The sequence below is a fragment of the Photinus pyralis genome, unplaced genomic scaffold (genome assembly GCF_008802855.1).
Source record: "Photinus pyralis isolate 1611_PpyrPB1 unplaced genomic scaffold, Ppyr1.3 Ppyr1.4_LG2, whole genome shotgun sequence".
In the NCBI taxonomy this organism is placed as follows: Eukaryota; Metazoa; Arthropoda; class Insecta; order Coleoptera; family Lampyridae; genus Photinus; species Photinus pyralis.
The window spans coordinates 2,795,736-2,814,922 of record NW_022170403.1 but is presented as its reverse complement, the minus strand read 5'-3'; the positions used below and the strand labels follow the sequence as shown (position 1 = coordinate 2,814,922).

Here is a 19,187-nt window from a genome sequence, read left to right as displayed (position 1 = left end):
AATGTAACGGATCTAAGCGATAGGTGCGCAAACAAGTATCCCTAAAATTTTCAAAGATATCCGCCAAAAGGAGAACGTCCGTCATCAAATAGAGATCAGAATATTGACCTAAGGTTTTAATTTCGAACGTGCTCCAAATGTTATTCGCATGTTCATAGTCCGCTTCGCTCACAGCTTCATTTTTTAATTGACTAAAAAATGCATCTCGAGATGGTAACGCCACCTCATTTAATTTCTCCCACGAATCAACGTAATCATATGGAAACACTCCCTTTCGAGTTAACAAATGGAATTCATTTGCATTACGACAATGCGCTCTAGTAATAGTTTTCTGCTCATTATCTAAATACGAAGATAGGGTATCTATACTACTACTCATAAATCTAAAGGAATCGATAAATCGAAAATCTATGCTAGTGTTCTGCACATGCTTCGTAAAAGAGATATATTTTTCTTTGTTTAAAGGTAAGAGTTTAATTCCGCCAGGAAAGCCGGTAGCGAGTTCTCGAATAAAAAAATGGGCATCGTATCCGCTTAAGTTATGGAAAACGACTGGTATAACGTGGGAGTGGTTAAAGTTCAAATTACATGCCTGGTGAGCCGCCCCCCTGTACCTCCCCGTCATATGATGGTGATCGCGTACTTTAATTTGATCTTCCGTAAAAGGTTTCTCGCAAATGTGACACACTATAGCGTTCAAATAGTTTTGCATCTGAAGAGGATTAAGAACTTCCATGGGAACAATAGTATTCACAATTTCATTTGCCCAATCGGCAATCTCACGCAAGCGTTTAATAAACCATTGAATACAATCCTGACCTCGGTATGAAAAAAATTTTGAAAGTGATTCATCATACGAACACTTAAGGTAAAAGGCAATACTAAACGGAGTATGCTTTTGGTAAAGTATGGTATTGGTATCTGGAAGATTGGCTTTATCACATTTCTCCAAGATACACTCGAGGTCCGCGTAAATAGTAAATGGTACTTTCTCCATGTTAGAATAATGTGTAAATTTTAGAATCTTTTCAGAGTCATTAGGCAATCGAATGGAACACTTATTGACTTTGTGACATTTAAGCGTATGCTTTTTTACTAAATCACTAGATAAAAAATGGTTCAAGCAAATATTACAGAAGAATTTTTTATGTCCTCGGCGGGACAGCTGTGCAGATAACAATGCTGACATATTTTTAATCCATGCAAAATGGTAGTAGCTGTTACTCGAATTGTGAACTTTCGCGCTTTTGCTAGGAACCAACACCAATAAATTGACAGTTTTTCTATTATCAACTTTGCTACTTAACATAAAAGGAAATATATTTCTTTTATCTACGCAATATAAGTTAATGGAAATGTCATTTAAGTCCTCAAATATTTTAATATCTGTTAGTTTAATAGGAAATTTAATCGATCCACGTTTTAATACTTGATCAAAATGAGGATAATTATTTACTCTATCAGCATTTTTATCAACAGGGTACAAAGCGGCGACTATTGACCACAGAAAACAAAACTGATCATTATTCTTTACGTTAATAACTGCTCTTTTAGGCTATGAAAGGAGGAACTTTAACGTATGTTGAAAATCCACCTCTAATGGGTACGTAACTATTAATATTGATTTTGAGATTTACGATATCCGATAATGCCCAACCTGAATTTTTTTCGGAAAAAGTTTCTAACTTTGTTTGAATTTTATCGAAAACGTTTTCTCTGTACCATTCCTTAAGATTGGTACCGACATCAATCGGCGCATTTTTGGTCTGGAATGTTTTCAAGTCTATAATACCAGTTTGAGGATGAATAAAATTACAAGTTAAGATTACGTTTACTTTTAACATAGATCGTGTTAAAGCTACCTTAATTTTGCGTAAAAAACAATCGTACGCATGATTTATAAAAATTAGGGGATCCTTATAATCAAAATTAGCAATAACACCAGTAATTAAACGACCATTGAAGCAGGAGTCTAATGTGTACCACGCTAGTTTACGTGATCGATTTTTATTGTTGACATCGATCCCACAACCCCTTTTATTCGAGGAAAAATTCTTTAATCGCTCTTGTAACGTGGCCAAATAGGTTTTCAAGAGAGCCAAATTTTCATTCGGATTATTCAAATGAATTTGATTAACAATAGCTCTTTGCAATATTCGGATGTTGGTTTTAGCGATTGAAATGTGTTTAACAATTTCAGATTTCTTTTTTAAGAGTTTTGCGGAATGTCGAGTTAGGTTAACGATCTCACTGCTGATACTCGAAACAGATTCCATACTTACTATGCTGATCAAACGGGTTTTAATTTTTATCGTGGTAAATTCCTAGAAATGCAGCAACAGTTACCCAACACTTGTGCGATAGATACCTAGTGTACAACCGGAGAACACCAATCCGAAAGATACTCATCCACTCACACACACACTCGGAACAGAAACAGATTCCTCTTTTACTTAAGTGCAAGCAAAGTTGTTGCACCCGCGCATGACCACTTTCTTCTATTTACTTGGAATAATCTTTCGGCCAGGTGTGGGTTTCCTTTTGACTTCTTAAACCTGTCTGACAAAGTGTTACAATAGCGTGAGAGTTTAATCCCCTAATCGTTACCTTCTAGATTTTTCCTTATCGCCCAGGTGTAAGTTGCAGTTTTTGTTTAGACCCTTTTCAACAGTCAACCTGCTGGGCAAAGTCTACGTCCCGGGAGAGTTTATGCTAACGTTAACAAAATTTTCTGAGTATATACCCATCCCCATGCCTTACATGAAACAGTTCACGAATGGCTACGATGCCGGCATCAAAACGCGTGAAACTTTCCACCACAAAAAGTGTTCAAAAAAAAACAAGTGACAATTTACCCACACTAAAGGATATGCTGCAAAGCAACTTATCCAAAACTGCAGCACAACAGGAAGACATCATCAATTTGGTTACCGAAGACGAGGGTGGTCAAACTGAGAGGTAAATATGATTTTTTTGTGTAATTGTCTTACCAATAGGTTCAAGACATGATAATAACATTACCGTATTTTTTTTTTATAGAACTACAACTACCCATCTACGGAACAATAGTACATACAGTACTCTAGATGAGTTGCTGGACCACTTGGATGGTAACATCCATCATGTATATGCACCCCAAAGGTAAATAATAATTCATGATGTAAAAAATAGCATGAAATTAATTTTTTCCCTTTTTTTTTTAGAGTAATACCCACACCAAAGCTCAGTGACGCATCGTTGGAGCACGGCCTAAAAACAAGCAGTGTCAATAACATACTGTAAGTTATTTTAAAAGTGCACCGAAAAAACGTCTAATACTTTTAATTTATATTTGCAGTCATTATCAACATCATGCAAGTGCTGCAGCAGCGCCTCCTGCTCCAATATTACCCTCAACATCTACCAGTTATCAATTACAGTAAGTTGCAAAAAATGTAATCAAAATTAACCTAACATTAATATTTGTGTGTTTGTTTCAGTATCCCAGAGGCAACAGCGCAAATACTGCAGCATATAATCATCCCACCACCCCCGCCACCGCCGATAGAAGAAGAGAAACAACAAACGAGTACCACCACCACAGGTCTGCATCCTCAGTAAGTGTTGCTTTGAAATTTTAGCGAAAAGAATGTTCTAATATTCCTATTCTCTTTATTACAGACATGCACAGAAGGATATGAAAGTGTTGAGGGAAGTGTTCGAAGAAGCTTATGAAACAATCTCCCAGCCGCCTTCAACATCAGGAGTGCCACAACCTTCAGACGTCGCTCCCTCCTGGTTCGAGCCCTCTACGCCTCGAGAATTAGGCAGGGCGTCGCTGGCCTGGTTGGAACAGAAGGCGCCGATATTTAGACAACGTTATCTCGAGGCGCAAGAGAAAACCAGGAGGTTGGAGGAGGAAGTTGCGGCAGCACGCCTCAACGAACGACGTCTGGAGGAAGAAGTAGCATATATTGAAAAATTTGTTAATTTTTTAAAATAAATGTGTAAATAGGTAATTAGCTTTTAGAAAAATAATGTAATTTGCAGGTATAGCTTTTAGAGAAATAAATGTAGTTGAACAGACGGTTAATTTTTTATTTAAAGGGAATAAAACGAGCAACCTATAATGATATAATTCGTTTGCCAACGAGAATGGTAAAACGAGCAATTTAAGTATAATTCGTTTGCGTTTTAAGTATGAGCGTAAATAGTTCGATTTTAGCAGTGCATAAATACGTAGATTTATTAGTGATCGCATAGAAAAGAAGTTTGCATAACGCTTACTCCCACGATCTTGCTTAAGTATAGGAGAATGGCTAGCTGGGGGACACGGCGGGTCTGTTAGTTCCAGTAAGCAGAGGTTTTTTACAGGAAAAAAATGTAGAATTTTTTTTCTCACTGGTTCTATATGTCTTTTGGGCTGCTGAATTCGAATCTGAAGTTTGCCACCTCGCCAGGCATGAGCTTCTCAAGGAAAATTGCAAAAACCTCATATTTTCGGCAGTTGTTCCAGTTTTTTAACTATAACTCGAAAACTAAGCGTTTTTTGTGAAAACTGTAATGTACCAAATTAAAGTAGACAAAATTTCCTATAAATACGTATAATAACTGTAAAGTCTGGAACAATCCATAACGTCGTTAGAGGACGACAGTCACTTTCAATCTTATTTATTAGTTCTTCAATTGTAAACTGGCATTCTTCAGAACTATCTTCAATGTAATTGAAAATGCATTGCATTTCTTCATCCACATCATTTCTAGGCCTACCTTGTGTTTTTGTTTGTCTTTTGGGAAGGTATAGCTCTTTCATGCATAAAAAATGGTATTGAGCATCAGCAGCTGGCAAATCATGCACTGAACCTATACGAAGTAAAATAGCACGTCCGACTTCATCATTTCGATCTTTCAGCAGCCTCTCTATGTTTTTACCTACAGTAAATTGGGTCACAGGGTACACAGGATTACGGCGGTATGCTGGTTTTTTTATTTCTTTGTTTGAATAATCTGGTGGCACTTCCTCCCCACATATAAAACAGTGGGTTTTAAATGAGAATTGGGGAATATTGGAGCGAAGTGCAGATGAATTACTACTTTGTGTATTCCTCTTACGGGCAGCATTAATTAATTTTTGATTAGTATATCTTTTCCTACATTTTTCGTGAACCTCAACCTCTTTAGCAGTCTTATATCTATTAAACAAATCTATTTTACCATCCTCTCGACCTTTACTTGCTTCAATGAAACCTTCCAACCCCTTTTCCTTTACTATAGATGTCTGAGTTCCATCATCTAACGATTTGTCACATATTATACACTCGCGAGACATGTTCATTATTTTTCAGCGCACAAATAACACTCGTTTTATTGTTTTATTAACAGCACGGCACCGCTACACGAGACTAACTAAACTGTATGGAGTGGAAGACGGAAAACAGCAGGTAGTGTTTTTGGTTGGTGGAGGGGGGTACAATAATGTTTACTATCATTTATGGTATATTATACAGCGAAGTTTTTCAAGTTAAGTAAATGGATCCATAAAGGATCGTATACCTTCCTAGCAATATATTCAAAGGCTGCGGAAAATGTTTTTGGCATTTAAAAAAAAATGTTTTTCACGTTTTCCCTTATTGAAATGTAAGTAGGATATACCTAGTAATCATAAAATAATTCATTTTGGAGGTGTACGAAATTGATAGTAGGGCACTAGCTAGAAGAATAACGTTTTTAAACCTTTTTAGCGAAAAGATAAGAAATTCCATTTTTTTAACACCCTCTAACGACGTTATGGATTGTTCCAGACTTTACAGTTATTATAACGTATTTATAGGAAATTTTGTCTACTTTAATTTGGTACATTACAGTTTTCACCAAAAAACGCTTAGTTTTCGAGTTATAGTTAAAAAACTGGAAAAAGTGCCGAAAATATGAGGTTTTTTTGAATTTTCCCTTGAGAAGCTCATGCCTGGCAAGGTGGCAAACCTCAGATTCAGATTCAGCATATTAAAAAACATAAAAAACCGATGAGAAAAAAACTTCTACATTTTTTTCCTAGAAACGCTGTTTCTGATCCTTGGATGACTGAACCTATGTATGGATGCAGTTAATGCATTCTCTAATACGGTACCCGATGCATACACTTAATAGCGCACGCAAAACCGCGGTCGCTCGCGCCAACCATCATTCCTACTATAGGTGCTGCTAATTCAGGGAGACTCCGCGGATATTAACGAGCGAGATGCAGTAGTAACATTTTCTCATGAAAAGCCGACGCTGGTAATGTAGGATCATCGCTTCCGCTGTATCGAAAAGCATCGCAGTAAATCCCGCTAAATATACATTAGGTATCGGAGCAATTTTTGTTAGGTTTTAAACAAAATATTGTTAACATTTGTGCTCTACCTTAAAGTACCACTCTTTTGAATAAATGTACCATTAAGTTCATTAAAATTACTTATATTTAAATACTACTTGTAGGAGTGATACGTTTTAAAAATGTAACTTTAATGTAGGTACTCTAATATTCTCAATATAAAGGTGAAATGAAGATTGAGAATAAGTTCTCCGCGGAGATAAAACGTCTATTTTTACGTAGTACATATGATAATAGGTCAAAGACATGCACAACTAATGCGCTCGATTGAAATTTCTTAATTCCATAGAATGTAGAAACAGTTTTTTCCTTCACCTAAATTCTAAAAGGCTCCAAAATTATCCACCCATTAACTATTATGAATAACTTTCCCATTAAATACCGTAAAACATTTACTCCCAGACGATAAAACTACTTCATTTTGTATTGTGCGCTCCACTCTTGAAACAATTAAGTTCCCCTAAGTTATAAAAATTACTTATATTCAAATACTACTTCTACTAGGGATACGTTTCGAAACGTACCTCGATAATAAAAATAGTGTACTCTTAATATTCTCAATATAAAGGTGAAGTGAAGATTGAGAACACGTTCTTCGCGAAGATAAGATGTGCCATTTTTTTATGTATTTTACGTATGATACCCATTAACTATTATGAATAACTTTCCCATTAAATACTTTAACCGGAACTCTTTTACTCCTATATGATAAAACTACTTAATCTTTTTGCTATTCACTTTGTAGGTGGTTTGGATTTGGACTAGTATAAGTAAATTAGGTGCATTCAAACAAAGTTTATTGGATGCATGTTTACAAAAATTTTTGTTTAGCGAGTAATTATTTTGTAAACTTATTTAATTGTAGCTTCTTAGTCTCCATGAAAAAATTCTATACAGAAGGTCTTCCAGCCCGAGAACTCCATAGACGAAATTTCTTCCACCACATCACTCATTTTAAATTTAACTTCTTCATTCTACGTTGGCATTGAAGCAGTTCAATATCCCACTTTAATTTCTTTAAATTTATTAATAACTCCTCAAGTCTCTTCTTTTGCGATCCCTTTGATTTTATCACGACTGCTCTAATAGTTTTTGTCATCTTGCTGTCTATTAATTAAGCCTAACAACCCTAACAGATCACTTTATATTCCCGCAAGTTAACCACGCCCTCGTAAGGCATCCCCTCCCTCGAGGTAAATCGTTGACCTTTGTTTAGTTTACAACAAGGCGCAATTAAGATCGTTAACCTTTGAGAGCTCTAGTTTTAAAGTCGCCGCCAGGGGGAGAGGTATATGACCTTGACGACACTAGAAAATCACCTTATGGGATTTTACATGGAGTTGAGTTAGGATCGGCCCTATATGGCTATCGTTAGGTTATTAACCTCTCTATTTAGTCACCTTCAAATGACATTGACACTAGAAAATCGCCTTATGGGATTTTACATGGAGTTGAGTTAGGATCGGCCCTATATGGCTACTGTTACAATAAATCACCCTCACCCCCTCTAAAATCTACCCACACGGAAAATGTCACGTGTTCTTCGGGCCAAATCGTCTAAATGGATCTAAGTAACAGCTGTACCAAATGGCACCTTGGTATAAGAAAATGCAGTACCTATCTTTTGGTATACCGCTAGTACTAAACGTGAACGTTTGTTTTGATCCAATCGGCAATCTCAGTCAATTTGACCGTTGAGAGGTAGGAAGTAAACATTAGTCAGTGGCGTAAGGTTTATTTATTTTTATGGGCAACAAAGTTTATGTTTTGTTTACATGAGCAAACGTAATAACATATCACTAAATATTTATGACCAAAAGCTGTATGTATTTGAAAGGTCCCTATTGATGTATGATAAGGTATGGTGATACTTCTAAGTGGAAACTTAGAAGGAAATCTAAACACATTAAAATGCGAAAATTCCCGTATGCACGTCTATGACTTCAAAACACATACGGATGAAAGGTTATGTTAGGTAATTCAATAATTCCACAAATAATACAGCTTTTCCCCATTTCAAAGGGCTCCCATAAATTAATACACCACAATCGAATAAGTCCTCCACTATAAAAACGCCTAAAAATTAAGGAATCACGTTTTAACGAAATAAACAAAATACCTATAAGTTCGTTTTTAAAGAGGAGCGATTTAATAGCGCCCGCGAAAAATCTGAATTGTGATTGGCTTATACGGCGCCGTTTTTACACAGACGCAATTTCAGGATCTTGACAATTCAGTTGACATCTTTATTCGCTGTGTCATTTGCATTGTGTTGTACGTATTTTATTTAATTTTGCCTTTTTCGTGTGTTTTAAGTCTTGTTCAAATTTCAATTATACAAATCAGTTCTTATTAGAACTAAACCGGGTACCTGTACTTGATTTTGTTGGTGCAAATACTTCGAAATATGGATTCCACGCCAAGTACAAGTAAAGCGAACATTTCACCTGTAAAAAGGCGTACGCGTCTTAATTTGGGGCATTTATCGATCTCAGAAAAGCAGTGCATACTCAACTTATATAAACAGATATTAACTGATGACCCTGGCACAAAGATGGTTACCATTGTTGCAAAAATTGCTGATGCCGCAGGTAAGAAACGAAATACACATTAAATGTTAATTTAACACACACACTTTTTTATATAGGAATTGCAAAATCCACGGTTTACCGAACAATAAAGGAGTATAAGAAAACGGGAGCTGTAACTCCTTCTAAACGTTCGGGGGGTCGCCCACCTTTGGTATCGCAATTTGAGGAAAGCACAAAAACATCAGTTCGTCAAATTATTCACAACTTTTTCTACCACAGTGAACTTCCCACTTTGGACAAAATCTTAAAAGAAATTAATAGTCGTGAGGATTTACCACAAATGTGTCGTTCATCTTTATATAAATTAATGAAGCAAATTAATTTTAAGTAAGTTTTCTTTTATTTATTTTCGAATGTGGTATTAACACGTACATGCATTCTTTACAGATATTTAAAACGCAGTCGTAAAAGTGTTCTAATTGAACGAGACGACATAATAAGATGGAGACGAAAGTATTTAAAAGCTATTAAACAATATAGGAACGAAGGACGAGCCATATATTACTTAGATGAAACATGGTTAAATGAAGGCCATACAAAACAGAAAGTGTGGACTGATGATAACATTCGTACTCGACGACAAACGTTTGTGGAAGGATTGTCTACCGGTTTAAAAAATCCTTCTGGAAAAGGGAAACGTCTCATTATTTTACATGTTGGCTCTGAGAACGGTTTTGTAAACGAGGGTCTACTACTTTTTGAAGGAAGAAAAACATCCGATTATCATGAAGAAATGAATGCGGAAGTGTTTGAAGAATGGTTTGCATCTTTCTTAGTGAAAATTCCTGAAAATGCTGTAATTGTTATGGACAATGCACCATACCAGGAAGATAAAATGTGTAATTTAGATGGTATAATGGATAACATTATAGAAATTTCAGTTGATACCAATGAGGACAGCAGTTTTGGTGAAAGTTCTGATGAAGGTGGTAACTAAATTACCATGTTATGTATTAATCCATTAAAGGCTGTTATAAATTCATTGTTAATTAATTGTAAATAAATAAATCACGTAATTAAATTTACTTTACAATATATTGTAACTATCACCTTTTGATTTTATAAAATGATTGCATTTATGTCTACATAATAAATACAATTTCTTTTAAGTCAAATGTGTAGCAGTAAAGTGTATTAAAGCACCATAAAAATGATCCAACACACCATTTATAATGTATGCCTTATATAGTAGGCAACCCATAATGCACATGTGTACGTATGTATCCATATACTTAAAACAATTGCCCTAAAGTTACTAAATTTAGTAACTTTTTCGGATGTAAATCAGACTTTTCAAGTTACTCCTCTTAGTTTAAAAACAGAGTATAATGGAAAACAAAGTTACAGCGTTGCCGTTGTGGTGCAGTAATCACCATAACTTTTCTTGTTACGCCGTTTAATTGTAAGTTAAAATTGTTTGGGTTACTGAACTCTTATAAGCATCTAAAAATCCATTTAGATTACTCCAGATCATAGAGTAAATATTTACTCTATGCTCCAGATCATAGAGTAATTATTTACTCTATGTCCAGATGTATATGTTATTATTATTCCCTTAAAAACTATCTCGTGAAATGTGACAACTTAGCCTCCTGCAATGTTAGTAAACAAACGAGATGATGGCACGCATAGATAAGCATCAAGGCATCTGAGTTATTCAGGAAAGTTGTTCACACTTAAAAGCTGATGTGTCAGATTTTTAATTTACCTGGAAAATGTTTCATTACTTTCTAGTAAAACATTACATTTTATTCTAATTCAATAGGTAGCTCTATTCTAATTAACACAATCAAATGGGATAATTTTTCTCAAATTGAACTGTATTTGTAAAATTACATGGATTTATATTTTTTTACCTATCCGTCAACTTCATATGTTTGTTGCAATGATATTGAACAACACTAATAAAAAAAAGGTGTTATACGGAACGGACCTAATCAAAAATTAAATACCTAAATCTGATTTGTGAAGAAATTTTCTCAATAACATTTTGCTATATTCTTAGAAATTATGGAAAGTCATTAGCAAATTATAAGTATATTTTTTGGCTGGCCCTGGATGATTATCTCACGTACGATCACCGACAAAAATAATGATAATCGGGAACATACTGCCACTTAGGCAACCAATCATACACTATTTAAAATGGCAACATTTAATTGTCAATGTAAATTGGCGCACTGGTACATTAGTCGCAAACTACTTACACGACTCTCAATAATTGTAAATACGCTAGTTAATAGTTAAATCTGTGTTAAAGGGGTAGTATACCCAAAATCAAAAAAATTGTAGAAGAAAATCTAAGAACAAAATTTCAAACCGGAGTTTTCTACGATGAGTAGTTCCATTTGATTCAGTTCTTCTGTTTGATTGTGGCATATGTTCGATATTGAATTGGCTTCTCCACTACGAAATTGATCGTTTACCCACAATAAGCAATCTTACATTCTTAGATACGTTGACTGACGTTTTATAGCTTTATTAGGACCTTTGTTTCCTGTGAAATGTAAAGAAGGGATTGCAGTATTGTCAGCCTTCTCAAAACTTTATGCTGATGCACAGGGTCCTTTCCTTTTTGTATCTTCCAAAAAAATTATCATCTTTAAAGTGGACACTGCAAACGACGTGACTATATTATGATTCAGCGGTTTTTTCTACTTTTCCAGACGTTATTTCGACATGGCTCCTTCTTTTTTCGGGGAAAATTTGCAATGTAACATTAGCTTTTTTCAAATTATTGTTGCAGGGGAAAACACAAAGTTAGGCATTTTTGAAAATAATGCAGATCGCTGACTACCAGTCTCAAATTAACACGTCAAACGTCATCGAATCCATATATTGCTATAGCGCGCCACCAACCCATTTGTCGGGATGACGTCACAACGACCGTTTTTTACATTCGACACCTTGCCATTTAATAACGAAACGGCGCGGCGTAGCGACTTGCGGTTTTCACCGTTACTCTAAAGGTAAGTTCATAGCTCTCCGTTCATACGTTTCCGTTTGTCCGTTAGCCAATCAGAAGACAGCAAATTTTTAAATCGTACGTCGTCCGTTTAGGACGGAAAAGTTGGTTGAAGTTGAACATTTACGTTTCCGTTGGTCCGTTTTTAACAAGAGTGAGGTTATGTTTGGTATGTTAACAGCGTTCGCCTATTCGTTCTTCACGGTAATAATCAGATAGCAATGTGTTCTTACTTTCGTACCATTTTCACATACTCAAAATCACGGAGGGTACACTACAAAATAAAGTTTAGGTTATGGTTATACTTGCAAATGTACAATGTGGACGGATTGCTATGAACCTTAACAAAACGTACTATCCGTTTGACGGATCAACGCAACGGATGAACGGAGAGCTATGAACGATGAACCCACCTTTAGATATTTTTAATCTATCTTTAGACGAAAACATGAAATTTGGGTATACTGCCCCTTTAATAGGTACCTTCTCGATGATGCTACTCAATTGTCGCTGCGTAACACACCTTACTCAAAGCGTGCATATGCTGCCTCCTATGCTGGACGTGTGTTGGGAGGAAGTAAATACGAACTAGCTTCATCTGCAGCCGCTTCAACGAATCGTTCATTTTGCTAGCAAAAAGTTCCCAATCGCGATTGAAACATAAAAGGCGCGAAACAAGGATGCTTCAAACAAAGATGACAGTTTTCTTATCCATAAGCAACGCATTATGTATCGCGATCAGTGGCAGATATACATTTTTGCGCCCCTAGGCACACGCACACCGAAAGATATGCACGCTCCAAAAATCATCTTTAAATTGCAATAAATTTTAAGATGCTAATAAAAATCACATTATAACTTGACATTTTTAAAACTAATATGAAAAGAAATAGTTTCACACACGTCAAAACTTGCATTGTCGATTATCGTTCTTACAATTACAGTTTGTTTAAAGTATCTACCAATTACAATTTATTTCATAATTTTAATTCAAAATTATTAACTTATTTTAAAACTTATAGTATTACCTAAAATAACTATAGTGCAAAAAAATGCCGCCCTCTAAAGCTGCCGCCCCTAGGCATGTGCCTGGTGTGTCTATATGTAAATCCGCCACTGATCGCGAAAATACATTGGTATTAAATCCTAAAGTTCTTTTCCCATTATAATAATTCACATTTTATCAATTTCTTGACAACCTTGTATGCGACTGTAACCGGCTGGTTACTTTTCAACTCTTCCTACCGTTTCTTTCTCAAACTATTTTATTTAGAGGTGGTTCTTCATACATAAAATAATTGTTGTTGGGCGCCGGCTAGCTTCAGTGGATGGTCCTTTTCTGGCCTCGAGGAAATGGGAAAAGATAAATGAATCAAAATCAATAGTCTTTATTGAAACCTATTACGTTCTTTTTTTCTTAGGAAATCGCCTTTTTGCTGTAAATAACACACGTCAAAAGAAATGGGAGTTGAGGCGGTACATTCCTGTAAAAGTTAACTCATTCATTCACAAAAATTCGCTGCATAGAAAGGAAAATCTGTCTTTATTACGTTAGTCATAAATAATAGTATTTTACATTATTAGCCAGGTAAGTGAGTTTTTACTGGCGATAGGAGAAGTTGACTGGCGAGCCGTTAGGCGAGCCTGTCATATCCTAGAGCCAGTAAAAACTATTACCTGGCGTATAATGTACAATATTTTATTTGTTACTCATTTGTAAACGTAAATAATTAGTTCTTAAATTAATCTTGAAGAAATGTCTAAAATATCATGTTATCCATGTAACAGACTTCGCATTAATTCTGGCCAATGAAATTACTAGATTACTAACTTGTAAAATTTTTACAGGTCTGCTGTCAGTTTTACAAGTCTGCTGTCAGTTTTACAAGTCTGCTGTCAGTTTTACAAGTCAGTAGCGTTTAAACATGACGTTTACCCGTTTGCGTTTTGTCTTGTTAATCAACGTTTACAAGTGAGTAACAAATAAAAATATTTACTCTAAAACCGCCGAGTACAGAAAGAAACTTAATTCTTGTTTCATAAATTAGTATACAATTAGATCGAAAATCAAAACAAACTGCTGTAAATGCGTGTAGTAACGCCTCCAGGCTCGAGTCGTTAAAATGAAAGTAAACAGTGCTCTCAAGCAGTTGAATGCAACACTAAGTAGGTATTTCGCACACATGACAAAGTTGAACTTAAACAGTAAATTTAATTAACAATCGGTTCAGTTGTAACGGGTGTCCCAAAATTAACGCAAGATTTGAATTTGCCGCCATTTGTGCGGTGAAGTGTTGGCAACCCTGAAAAAAAAGCAATTTGACAGCTAACAGTATAGGGTTATTAAAAATGGAGCGTTACACGATAGAACAACGTGTCTTCATTATTAAAGAATATTTCAAAAATAGTGAAAGCTTGGCGGCTGCAGTTCGAAAATTTCATACAAAATATGGTCGGAATAGTGTTTTAACTTCGTCAACTGTGAAGAGATTAATTGAAAAATTCATGGAGACTGGATCCGTTGGAGACGCCAAACACACTGGTCGTCCAAAAACAAGCCGTTCGAATGTGAACACTATTCCGACCATATTTTGTATGAAATTTTCGAACTGCAGCCGCCAAGCTTTCACTATTTTTTAAATATTCTTTAATAATGAAGACACGTTGTTCTATCGTGTAACGCTCCATTTTTAATAACCCTATACTGTTAGCTGTCAAATTGCTTTTTTTTCAGGGTTGCCAACACTTCACCGCACAAATGGCGGCAAATTCAAATCTTGCGTTAATTTTGGGACACCCGTTAGAATAGTATATTGAAAGACAAGTGTTACAATGCGACCTATTGTAATACGACTATCTTGTGGCACGAGTGGCGACGCGAAGCGTAGCCACGAGTGTCCGCAAGTTAGGAGTATTACAATAAAGCATTGTAACACGCGTTTTTCATACTATTTTTTCTATTTCGGTGCTTTAATTTAATTAAAAAAATCATTATCAGAAACTATAGTGAACATTAGAACTAACATGTTTTATGTTGGGAACACTTTTTATGCCGTTAAGATTTAGGTTGGCAGCGTAGTAAGACTGACATTTTGAAGTTCAAACATGGAAGTACCCTTAGAGTATTTCATAGTCTAAGGAAGTACCCAACGAAGTACCTACTTGTACCATAGATAATTATTATCTATGACTTGTACTAACTAGTAACTGCCAACTTAAGAGATTAGTTACCAAAAAAAAACGACTATAATCACTGTCTTTGTACAACTGTTTTCGGCCGAAAACAGTTGTACAAAATCATCATTGTGACACCGAAATAGAAAAAAAATATTGTATACAAAGTGCCACCATGCTCAGAAAAGCTTCCCTCGTCAAAATACCTTCAGACTCAATGCGCGAAATTCAACTTCGCGCTCTTGTTATATAAATAACTATTAAATATCCTGAACAGAAATACTGTTACACAACACGCTATTTTTCACTGTTTTCACGTTTTCGCGCACGAATTAACCGTTAAAAAATCTAGTACTTATCGTACTTCGAAATTTGTCAAAAAATGACAGGTTTGTTTGACAGTTGTACAAAAAATTTTATAGTCTAACAGAATCTAATTTTCTACAGAATACAGTTGATCCGGTACGATCATTTAGAAATGTTATTGTTTTTTGTTGAAAAAGATTTTAAAAAACTTAATTTCAAAAATTAACAATTTTTTACCCAAAATAGTCCTGCAACCTTCATTTTCATACCTAACTTTCTGTCCGGAAATTTTAGTTTCCATAACAGACGCATAGATATATGTCATATGTCCATGCACAGACGCAGAGCAGACTACGTTTCCTGTCGCTTGTCACGTTACTGGCCGCACCTGTCACTTTACCGAACGCACCGTCACTTTACCGGCCGCATCTGTGACATTGCTAAACGTCTATCATGCCTCCTGTCATCATTGACAAATTTACATCAATCAACAGTTCTATATGAAAATTGAAATTTTATAATAAAATACAATTTCGGGTAAAATTTAATACAAAACTCGTCAGTAAAATGACATTACTTAATTGGGAAATTAAAGTACTCGGCCCGGAAGGGGCCTCGGACTTCAATGTTTCCTCGACAGTAATGTGTTATTTTCCGGACTTTTATGTAATAGCAAAGAGTATACTCTTTGGTAATAGTTATTTACATAATAATTCATGAAAGTGGTCGTTTACATGACGCGGAGGCTTATCGAAAAGTACGAGGACGCGCAGCGTCCGAGTATCTTTTTAATGCCTCCAAGTCATGTGGACTCACTTTCATGACATATTATGTATAAAATTGTACCTGAAATCGCAACATGTAGATAACTTTTCCAAATGAAATTATTCGTATGTGTGAAATTTTGATACCTAATCACGCATGCTCAAATCACTTTATTTAATTGTTTCCATAGAGATTTCCAAACAATCAGTGTCATTTTTAATGCAGTTTGCAGTTTATGCTTCGTACTTTTCAACTATACAGTCTTTATAACTAGGTACAAAAGCAGGTATCAGTGAAGAAGAGTACCACGCGAGACGTTGCTATAATGTAGCCGAAGCTGCGGCCGCCGTAGTGCAAGATTCGCTCCCCACAAAGTCAAGAAAGAGGTACGAAAAGGCGTACAAACCTTTTAATGACTGATGGCGCAAACTAAATGAATAATTACTTCCACACATATCCCATTAATTGTTGTAATTAAAAAAAAACCATACCTTTGTTGTAGGTATATTAAAATATTTTAAAAATATCCACATATAGTCTGCATATAATTATATCCATCGTTTGGACTTGACTAACTTATCATGAACAATCTAGATGTTATTTTGCATGTACTAGGACTGTAATGGGACTCAGGCAAAACTGTTACATTACTAGTGCAGGTAAAGATCAACTATTAATTCATATAGCCTGAAATTTAGTAATTTCTTGACGGTTTAAGTAAATACCTATTATTACTGAAGTAATTCATTCGATCTTTTTGAAATGCGCTATTTTGGTAAATTTTTGTATAACAACAATATATGTATTTTGTTGCTTGCATCTGTATTTGATGTTCGATTCCTTATACGGTTCACCGGGAACAAAACATAGCGTATACAGGGTGTTCAGCGAGGAATGGGACAGCGCGATATCTCGGGAACGAATTATGCAGATTTTAAAATTCTTAAAATTTTGTTATAAATGTGCTATGAATGTATGCTAGGGCATATACAATTTTTTTTAATTCAATGTGTCACCGCCAGCGTCATTGGTAAAGGTCCCTTCTGGACAATTGCTTTGTCGTATGTTTTTATCTTAGAAAATAAAAACCATCTTCAGACATACGCAAAACATTTTTGAGTTACTTGGGATCTTCATCTTCTAACTGTTCATATCGTATACACGGAGTTCTACGCTAAATCCATGTTCCTATTCAACATTTTATCCGCCTTGCACAATTTGTCTTTTTTTCCTCGTCGAACTACCCCAGCAGTTATTTAACTGTTATTTAACCATTGTAGGTAGTCGTAATAGTTAGGAAACAAATTTTGTCAGTGGGAGGTTAGAAAAAGACGACTACCTAACCTAATGGTTGTGGAGAAATCCAATGTACCTACTCCGGATACTTCGTAAGACGTGGAGGTAAATTGGTTGTTACTTATATCTTGATAGGTATGTAAGTCTTTGATCGAAAATATTTATTCGTTACCACTTAGAACTTTTTTCTCAGTATATACGTCAGTGTTTTGTAAAATGTGGTAATAAAGTTACGTCAATGGTAGATAACCTCATAACAAAATGTAAGTACTTATATAGATTTATTTACCGTCTATATGATGGAGTGCAAGTAAGAATGTATAGGTATTCTATAATCTTTATATAATGGCTGAGTGAATTATGGGCTGTTAGTACTTATGTATCGATCAAAATTATGTGAATACTGTTAGAATACCAACACTCACTACAAACTTATTTGCAGCAAATGATCTCATATATGTAACTATAAAATCTGAAATATGTTTACACATTCCAAACCACCAAAAGTCTAACTTGCTGATCAAAAATGCCTTTGAAATTTATATTCCAAAGATCGTTGTCCAAATGCAAAATCCATCATGACAATTAAAATGTTTATCTGATATTTAATTTATTTAATAACTTAGAAAAACAAATTTGATTAATAAATATGTACCTACTCGAGATACTGATTTCAATGCTTCAAGTTGAGTAAAACCGTTCACGTGTAATAATATGTCAACGTTCATGTTCCAGAGTTCGATAAACATAATCGTCATGATTATTGTTATCTAAAGACAGTTTGTAAACGTTTCTTTTGTCAGTCATCGGACAATCGTTCGCATTTGAACATGTTTCGTTACAAAATTTTCGACAGTGGACGTTTGCTTGTGTATAATAAAATAGAAAAGTGTAGGCATTCAGGGCGCATATTTACTCTATCCGGATATTATAAAAGATGTACCTCCACTTCTGCAAGACTGTGGAGACCTGTATTAACTCAAGTAAGCTATATGCAACTGGATTCATCGAAGTTTGATTACCAAGTTGAGCAGAATCGTGTCAGTAGGCACTGGAAACTCAGAATCATTGAAATGCTTTGCTTCCGATCTAAGGAGCTTTTTTTTTCAAATTACCTATAAGGGATGAATGAAAGTTACTATTCCTATCATAATTACTTAAAACTAAGAGACCATGAGGTTCTGCTTCCACCAGAAGGCTATCTAACGATGTGTTTACGGAAGTTTTTATTAAAATCTGGGGTCAGCAGCAGATAAAAAAGGTTGCTTGTAGATACGCTAACATTACGTTTGTTTTATTTGTTCGCACCTCACTTTGCTAATTTCAGGCGAATTACGATTCAAAGCGAAATAATCAAATTGTTAATGAGAAGAAGCAGTCTACCTTCACCGAAAGGAGCCATCTAAAATATGCAAGAAGATTGGTAATTAAATTAGGCACTGCAGTACTTACAAGGGAAGATGAAGCTGGGATTGCCCTGGGACGCCTAGCATCTATTGTTGAGCAGGTATAAACACACCATTCTTTTAAATTTATTGTATGTAATTTCATGGCCGCGTTAATTACAAAAATAACAAACCACGTGTAAAGCGCATCTAGAAAAGCGGCAGGGCGACGTGACCCTACGGGAGTCATCTCTTTGTTTTGCCGCTTAGTAATTGTCATACTAATCTCAGGAACAAATCCAGATAATGTTCATGCACAACAAATATTTTTTTTATTTAGATACATTTTTAAA

The 19,187-nt window shown here is 35.3% G+C and overlaps 2 protein-coding genes and 1 long non-coding RNA gene across 3 annotated transcripts; all 3 read left to right on the top strand.

The window, feature by feature from the left end:
• The first annotated feature begins 2,689 nt into the window (after nucleotides 1–2,689).
• LOC116164517 lies at nucleotides 2,690–4,307 on the top strand. Its single transcript, XM_031478710.1, has 6 exons — nucleotides 2,690–2,958; nucleotides 3,040–3,141; nucleotides 3,204–3,278; nucleotides 3,338–3,418; nucleotides 3,480–3,596; nucleotides 3,661–4,307. The coding sequence occupies exons 1-6, from the start codon at nucleotides 2,777–2,779 to the stop codon at nucleotides 3,980–3,982; spliced, it is 879 nt and encodes a 292-aa protein (XP_031334570.1). The 5' UTR covers nucleotides 2,690–2,776; the 3' UTR covers nucleotides 3,983–4,307.
• Nucleotides 4,308–8,573: 4,266 nt separating this feature from the next.
• Nucleotides 8,574–9,975, top strand: LOC116164448. The gene is made up of 3 exons (XM_031478634.1): nucleotides 8,574–8,943; nucleotides 9,000–9,270; nucleotides 9,331–9,975. Exons 1-3 carry the CDS (start codon nucleotides 8,760–8,762, stop codon nucleotides 9,878–9,880), a joined length of 1,005 nt encoding a protein of 334 aa, XP_031334494.1. The 5' UTR covers nucleotides 8,574–8,759; the 3' UTR covers nucleotides 9,881–9,975.
• An 8,172-nt stretch (nucleotides 9,976–18,147) lies between these two features.
• On the top strand, nucleotides 18,148–18,890 carry LOC116164428. The gene is made up of 2 exons (XR_004143899.1): nucleotides 18,148–18,432; nucleotides 18,777–18,890. It is a non-coding gene; the product is annotated as an uncharacterized LOC116164428 (long non-coding RNA).
• The last annotated feature ends 297 nt before the right edge of the window (nucleotides 18,891–19,187 follow it).

Bases quoted from the DNA above. Each gene is read 5' to 3' on its own strand.
- LOC116164517 (XM_031478710.1), top strand. From the start codon at position 2,777: ATGGCTACGATGCCGGCATCAAAACGCGTGAAACTTTCCACCACAAAA. The intron at 3,419-3,479 runs GTAAGTTGCAAA...TGTTTGTTTCAG, and splicing joins TCTACCAGTTATCAATTACA to TATCCCAGAGGCAACAGCGC. The intron at 3,597-3,660 runs GTAAGTGTTGCT...TCTTTATTACAG, and splicing joins ACCACAGGTCTGCATCCTCA to ACATGCACAGAAGGATATGA.
- LOC116164448 (XM_031478634.1), top strand. From the start codon at position 8,760: ATGGATTCCACGCCAAGTACAAGTAAAGCGAACATTTCACCTGTAAAA. The intron at 8,944-8,999 runs GTAAGAAACGAA...TTTTTTATATAG, and splicing joins AAAAATTGCTGATGCCGCAG to GAATTGCAAAATCCACGGTT. The intron at 9,271-9,330 runs GTAAGTTTTCTT...CATTCTTTACAG, and splicing joins ATGAAGCAAATTAATTTTAA to ATATTTAAAACGCAGTCGTA.